Source organism: Myotis davidii, unplaced genomic scaffold, assembly GCF_000327345.1.
Source record: "Myotis davidii unplaced genomic scaffold, ASM32734v1 scaffold1467, whole genome shotgun sequence".
Taxonomy (NCBI): Eukaryota; Metazoa; Chordata; class Mammalia; order Chiroptera; family Vespertilionidae; genus Myotis; species Myotis davidii.
In genome coordinates, this window is record NW_006298267.1 from 611,210 (window position 1) to 618,977 (window position 7,768).

The window sequence follows — 7,768 nt, forward strand, 5'->3', positions numbered from 1 at the left end:
TGGCCTCCTTCACCCCCGGTCTCCTTCACACCCATCCTCCTCCACACCCGGCCTCCTTCACACCCGGCCTCGTTTACACCCATCCTCCTTCATACCCGGCCTCGTTCACCCCCGGCCTCCTTCACACCCAGCCTCATTCCTACCAATGCCCTTCACCCCCGGCCTCCTTCACACCCAGCCTCATTCCTACCAATGCCCTTCACACCCGGCCTCCTTCACCCCCGGCCTCCTTCACACGTGGCCTCCTTCCTACCAACGACGACAGTCTCAGTTGGATGAGAGCGAGTGTGAACACAGTGTTGAAGGAGCAGAGTGAAGTCTCATAGTTAGAGAAATGCAAATGTGTGTTTAGCAGCCCTGGCTGGTGCTGCTTAGTGGTTAGAGCGTTGGCCCGTGTATCGAAGGGTCTCGGTTTGATTCCTGGTCAAGGGCACATGCCTGGCTTGCAGGTTCCCCATCCCTGGCTACAGTTGAGGTGCATGTGGGAGGCAACCAATCCATGTGTCTCTTCCACATTGATGTTTCTCTTTCTGTCTCTCTCTCCTCCCCTCCTCCCTCCTTCCCTCCATCTCTCTCTAAAAAAGCAATGGGAATAATGTTCTCGGGTGAGGATTAACAAAAAACAAAAAGCATCAGGTCACCGTGTGTTCACTCTTCCCGCCTCTGTAACCGCAGGTTCTTGGCACATGGCCGCCCTGAAGCTGGGATGGGTCTTGAGTGGAACACGGAGCCTCGTTGAGGCAGTCGATCCACCCAGTGACGTGTGTCTGTCTTTCAGTTCTTCCAGCGCGCTGCGAAGGATGAGTTGTGTCGTCAGAATAACCTGTACATCCAGCCGTACGCCTGCTATGAGCTGGGTTGTCTCCTGTTAGACAAGCCAGAGGTAAGACCTCACGTCTTTTCTTGAAGTTCATCACCGGGAACGGGGGAGCAGGCGGGCAAAAGCAGCCTTCGTTGATGGGAAATGGATGAAACGGGGGGAGCTGGCGGGGGGGTGGGGTGTTTGTTTTTATTTCCCATAAGGAGAGTCCAAGAAGCCACGAATTCTATCTGTTCAGGAGATAATGTCTTCTCTGGAATGAGATTTTGGGGCAAAAACTTACCTGAGGGGGAATCGTGGCCATTTTCAGGAAGGAATGTGGGTCGTGGCGTGGCTTATGCGTGAGGATCCGCTGCCATGTACCTTCCTGTGCCCCTGGCTCGGCCCCTCAACCAGTACCTTCCTCCTCGTCTATAAATCATGATGAGAAAGTACCCGTCTTGCCAATGTAATAAAGATCGTGGTGAGAATAAATGGGATGACGCGTATGATTACTTTAAAAATGTTAGAACACCTTATATGTTAACTTGATAATTCCTATGAAGATGTATATATATAAGCATAATGGGGCGGGCTTCTTTAAAAAATAGGATTCCAGTGGTGCTGGATTTGCTTGCTACTTTCTTTTGGGAGCTCAATGACATGATACTGGTTTTTGTAAAATTCTAATTTTTAGCAAGTTCCACTTGGTTTCCAAATATGTGGGCTTCCTAAAAGTTGAGTTATGAACCCACGGAAACCTGATTGTCGCATAACCCTTACCCTTAAACACATAACGAGACATAACTTACCGACGTCAATTAGCCTTTTAATTGTCACCAATCTTAGGTTCTTTTAGGAGACCTTCACCTGCACTATTCTAACTCTTCTAAGTTGTTTTGTTTATGGGGTGATAGTGAAGGTTATGAAAAATTGTTCATGGATTGTAACGCCTTGATGTAAATCTGTTGACATCATTGGGTTAAGGAAAGTTGAGTCTTCACTGCATGAGCGGTTGACTCACCTCTGTGACTGAATTGTCTGATTTAGCATATCCTCCTGTTACAACCTTTTCCGCCTGAGCAGGCGGAGGTGTTAAGAGATGTGTGTTTGTCTTCACAGACGGTAGCAAGAGGCAGAGCCCTCCTTCTCCAGGCAAAGGTAAGCATTCCGAGTCTTCCCGCCCGGGCCCTGTCCTCTGCACAGGGAGTCTGAACTCAAGAGATTTGGGGAAATGGTTGTCTGGTGGCTATTTCTGGAAAGGAAAAGGGGCGATCGTTGAGCCAGCAAGCACTTGAATTTTCAGTGACATGACCAGCATCATAAGACACTCCCGTGGATGCGCTCATCCTGCCTTATGCACCCTCTTCTTCTTTGAGTGAAAAGTAACGACATTTCATAACCACGTTCCCGATGAAAGAATTTCTCATGGCTGCTTACGTGGAGCGCCACGTAAGACCACAGTGTAAGGAGTCACACGAGGAAAACATCACAGAGACGCATTATTGACGTTCAGTTAGCATTCTTTTTTTCTTTTAAATATTATTTTTTATTGATTTCAGAGAGGAAGGGGGAGAGAGAGAGAGAGAAACATCAAGGATGAGAGAGAATCATTGATTGGCTGCCTCCTGCATGCCCCCACTGAGGATTGAGCCCATAACGCAGGCATGTGCCCTTGACGGGAATCGAATCTGGGACCTTTCAGTCCACAGGCCGACGCTCTATCCACTGAACCACACCAGCTAGGGCTGCAGTTAGCATTCTTTATAAAGGTCACACCCTGGCTGGTGTGGCTCCGTGGATAGAGCATTGGCCTGTGGACTGGAGGGTCCCAGGGTCGATTCCAGGTCAGGGCATGTGCCCAAGTTGCAGGCTTGATCCCCCAATAGGGGGTGTGCCGGAGGCAGCCGATCCATGACTCTCTCTCATCATGGATCTTTCTCTCTCTCCCTCTCCCTTCCTCTCTGAAATCAATAAAAGATATTTTTTAAAAAAAATCCCAAAGCTCAGCGATTGGGAAATAAAACCAAGTGGGTGCAGAGCCTTTAGCGGGAGTGGAGGGGTGTCCCTGGGGACGGACAGAACTCAGGTTCACCCCACGGTGGCTCCGCCGCACGGCCCTCAGTGCCTTGCTTGTTCTTCCAGGAGGATTTCTCTGGCTACGACTTTGAGAACCGACTGCACGTGCGCATCCACGCGGCACTGGCCTCCCTGCGGGAGCTGGTTCCACAGTGACAGACGGGGCTCCCGCTGTCCCCCCTCCAGGTTCTGCCCCTGCGGCTGGAGGCAGAGGCTGGAAGCAGAGGACACCGCTCCTTGAGGACCTGCCTTCCCCTGCCGCCGCCGCCTGCGCAGGGACAGACGCTTCCCGGTTAGGCCGCCGTAGTGGAGATCTAGCTCCAAACAGCAGCAGTGAGATCATAGTCCTTGTAACCAACACCTGGGGAGGGGTTAAGTGACCTTGTTCAGACACTTTAGTTTTGTGATTGATTATTTTTAAAATAAAAACCAAGCTCCACACTCAACCTGCGATCTCGTAAGCACACGTCTGCCGGCCACACCGAGAGGTGCCGGTGCGGCAGTGATGTTGTGTTTCGGGGAAAAGGAAGTGCTTCCGGTGTTTTTCTTTGCCCTCGCGCCGCCCCGTGGAGAACATGGCACAGATATTCCGATCCCCGCAGCCCAGACCACGAAACTCAGGCACAAAAAGCAAATTGATTTACCCCAATTAGTTCTTCCTGTGGACCGGTCTCCGGACCAGGAAGCGAATATTCCTTTATTGTAAAAAGTATATGTTAAGAACCCAGGGTTCGTTGTTTTCCTTATTAAAAAAAAAAAACAATTGCTCTTCAGCTGAAGTTGTCTCGTCAGAGTATTTATCTCCAGGCTGTCCGCAGTGTTTCCGAGGGATGGAGCCATGGGAAGGCTGCGCCGGGCTGCCTCCTGGCCGGGGTGTCCTAACGTCCCCCTGCGCTCAGGTCATTGGATGTAACAGGAGTTCAGAGTTATCTTCAATCCTTTGTCGCTCATTGTAATTGCCATTTAATTGCACCTTTGTCCAGTGCTGCACACCTGTGGTTTTGAAGAATCAAAATACCTCAGTCCCACCCTAGCTGGTTTGGCCTGCAGACTGAAGGGTCCCGGGTTCAATTCCTAGTCCGGGCACATGTCCTGTCTGGGTTGTGGGCTCTATCCCCAGCAGGGGGCGTGCAGGAGGCAGCCGATCAAGGATTCTTTCTCACTATTGATGCTTCTGTATCTCCTTTCCTCCCTGAAATCAATAAAAATTTATTTTGAAAAATTACCTCAGTCCCTTAAGGGTTTCTGCGTGATGGTGTGCCTCAGTTGGCTCAATCGTAAGGGTCGATTTTTTACACGTTTATATTGAGCTAAAGTGTGTCATCGTGGAGTGTCGTTTATTTACCCATCTGCCGGGGTTCTTCCAGCATCTAGAAGGGTTCGGCAATCTGGAGAAGGGCTGTGTGTAACTTAATAAGAGTCCAGAGACGAAGCATAATTTTGAAAGGCATTTGGGGGCCAGAGGAGCCTAAGATCTCCTCGTCTCAGGATCCCTTGCTTTTTATTAACACAATTCGTCCTGAGGTGAGGTGGAGATACACACTTCAAAGGGTAAGGTTTCCTATACTCAAGCATTGTCAGGATGGGAGAATTTGCCTATGGCTGTTCAGGCGTTTGGCCAGTAGGAGGCAATAATATGTAGACTAGGATGCCCTTTTAGCCATTCCCAGATGATTCGGCCCTTGTTGACATGCTGGAATTGGCTCCCAGCACATATCCTTTTAGCCGAAGCGTGATCTTACGCAGTGTTCACACTTGATGCTGCTTCCCCAAATTCAACATGGGAGGAGCCATGCAGACTGCAGGCAGGTTCAATCTACTTCGTCGGCCGGGAGGGGATGATAGTTCCTTGGAAAGAAGTGAGTGTTCTTCACCGACCTTGGCTGTTACCCTCCCGTTTCCTCACTTCCAACGTGTTCCTTCACATTGACTTTCCGGTGTGAGCCCTGCAGATGGCGTACAGCCCGAGAGAAGAGGCCCTGCCCTCCCTCCAGAGGGGGTCGACGCTGAAGCCTCGTAGATGCTTTCTGCAGAGAGGACTTCGTGCCTAACCATCCCGGGCCCCTGGTTCCAGCGAAGCTGAAGGGATGAACTTCATGAATCTTTACAACGTGGCTCTTGCCATTTCGTTCGCTTCTTGGCTGTTGGATGCGCGGCCAACTCCTGACCGTGCAGCGTTTCGGGACCACGAGCGCTTGCCTCAGCGTCGCCGCTGGCATCTTCAATAGTGTTGGAGCTGTTATTCCGCAAAGAGTAAAGACCGGTGCTTCGCACATTTTTAAAACATTGTTCCTGCATTAACAGCTTTAAAATACGTTTCTCCAGAGAGATTTCAAGATTTCAGCTACGTTTGTGTTCAGTTCACCTAACGGAATAGACAGCGTTACACCGTCCAATAGGTTTTCCTTTAGCCGTGAGAGAGCAGGTGTGATAGACTGTCCTAGTTTGGTGCAGGGTAACCCTGTGGTGCTGGGCTCCTCACCTGGTGGCAGAGCACGGATAGGGTAGACAGTGACTCTGAAAGCCGCAGCCAGAGCTGCACCTCAGATCACTGACATCCGCGGGCATTTACAAAAAAGTCTCTATTGTTGAAAGTATTACATGGGTGATCCTCCCCCACCCCATTATCGCCCCCCGCCCCACCACCCTCACCACCCCATTGTGTTCATGGGTTATGAAATATTTATCTCCAGCTTAATTGGTTCATTAGATTCCACAGATTAGTGAGATCATGGGATATTTGTCTTTCTCTGACTGGCTTATTTCTCTCAGCATAATGCTCTCCAGGTCCATCCATGCTGTTGCAAATGGTAAGAGTTCTTTTTTTGTTGTTGGGTAGTATTCCATGGTGTAAAAGCACCGTAGTTGTTATTTTATCCACTCCTCTGCTGATGGGCACTTGGGCATTTTTTTGAGCTGAGTAATCCCGTTACTGGCCTGTGTACCGTGATCGGCCCAGCCTGGGACTCCGGGACCTGCCTGGGGACTCGGTTTAGGGTAAAACGCTCTCGCCCGCCCTGATGGAGAAAGCAGCTGGGCCAGTGGGACCATCTGCATCTGTGTGTGTGGTTTGTGTTGGCATCCCTCCTCCCCTTTCGTATTCTGGAGGCTCTCAAATGGGCCTTGTTTCTGATGTCAAATATACTTTTGTGTTAGATGCTGCCTCTGACGGGAGACGCCCGTACTGTCTATTTCGTGGACTTGCCACATGTGCGGCCTGGAGGCCTAGTCTGATCATACGAATGCAACGTGCACTCTCGTGGTGAATGTACTTGAGGTTTTCCTTTTATGGGGCGAGGGGTCTTTGTTATTTTACACGTGATAGTGAAGCAGTTGAGTAAAGGATTGTTACTTCTTGGTGTCAGACGATTAGAATATTTGTGGGGATATGGTGTATAATCACTCACAGAATTTGCACTTACATTTCTGCCGACTGCGATGGAAGGACAGTGCGTGCCTTATTGAAAAGCACGCACACAGGCGTGTGTTCCTTTGCTGTGTGAACGTCCGGCTGACTGCTTCCTGCAGCAGGTGGTGGGGGCAGGTATCCCGCATGGCTGTGTGGCTGCGGAGAGAAGCTATCCAGTCGCACAGTCACGGTGCACCAGTTGGTGTTTCTTATATGTATTTTTTGGATCCTGTTGGTGCTATATTTTGTAGAAAACAATGCCAAGCCCAGATCATCTCAAGAAGATAATAGTAGGGGGAGGAGACTTGGAAGGTCGGGGAGAAAAATAAAGGGTGAGGGGAACAAGAGGATGGTCCACAGATGGGTCTCTTCCAGCGTCAGGTGCACAGGAGTCACCCAGTGCACCGTGGGCCTGGCCTCCCTGTGGAAACCATCCGTGGGGATGAACTCCAGCCCCTCGATGGCTGGGGCTTGAAAGAGAAGCAAGACACGTGTGACCCAGGTGAGCTCTGGGTTATCCTTACTTTTTCCTCCCACTGGCCAACGGTTCTCAAATTTCCGTTTTACAGGATGGTCCTCTCTGAGCCTCGCATTCAGGAGGTTTGGGTAGGGCTTCGGAAGGCGTGATCCAGGTGGTCTGAGAGAAACGTTGCCCTCCGTTATCTCTGGGTTAGTAGCCAGTAAATCGGAGAGAAGAGTCGAGCACACGCAGGTTCATGCCTGGAGCCCAGTCATGCTTAGTCATGGAGTGTGTATCATGGGGCCGCTGAGGAATTGCTTCTAGCCCTTCGGCGTGGTAAACTGGGAGATTCCTGGGCGAGTTTTAAAGGACACTGATGGCCCGGAGGACACACGAGGCCTGGGACCTGACGGATAAAACCACAGGTGACAACGCACGTGCTCAGGACGGATTTCGAGAGTCAAGTGGGCAGCAGCTGGTCAGACGAGATGGGGGTTACTCGAAGTCACAGGAAGAACCTTGGGCTTCTACAGAGTAAGGGTTAGTGGGGAGGCAAGCAGGGAGCCCTGCGCAACAGTGGGTTCACACTTGAGATCCCTGGCGTCTGAAAAAGGAGATGGACACAAGGACAAGACGATTATAAAACCACCTCAAATCATTAGCAACATCAACTAGGGTGCCCTGATGGGGAAAATAAGACATTTTTGGGGCGAGGGCAGGGGGGCCTAGCAATCTGAATTTGTGCCAGTAACCTAATGTACCTTCTTGATAACCTATAATTAAGTCACTGCTCTTTTCCCAGAAACTGGTCTAGCAAGACCTGTTACCTAAATGCTCACATCTTAGAGGCCATAAACCATGACACAGCCCCAGAATGGGGTTATCAGTGCTGGCGCCAGGCCAGGCTCTTAGGTGTGGTCTCAAGACCCCCAACACCTGGGGCTTTTTGCAAAGCCCATGAAAGGTCCGGAAGTATAACCCATATTTGGGGGACAAAGACACCAAAAGGAGATGACAGAGG

The 7,768-nt window shown here is 50.5% G+C and overlaps 1 protein-coding gene across 1 annotated transcript in view; it reads left to right on the forward strand.

Annotated features, from left to right (window-relative positions):
- The window catches only part of TTC39C (tetratricopeptide repeat domain 39C), a 26,191-nt gene extending 22,540 nt beyond the window's left edge, over positions 1-3,651 (forward strand). The window contains exons 13-15 of the mRNA XM_015570541.1: positions 779-883; positions 1,922-1,960; positions 2,945-3,651. Of these exons, the coding sequence (XP_015426027.1) occupies positions 779-883; positions 1,922-1,960; positions 2,945-3,034 (234 nt within the window). The 3' untranslated portion in view covers positions 3,035-3,651. The remainder of the gene's footprint in view (positions 1-778; positions 884-1,921; positions 1,961-2,944) is intronic.
- Positions 3,652-7,768: the final 4,117 nt, after the last annotated feature.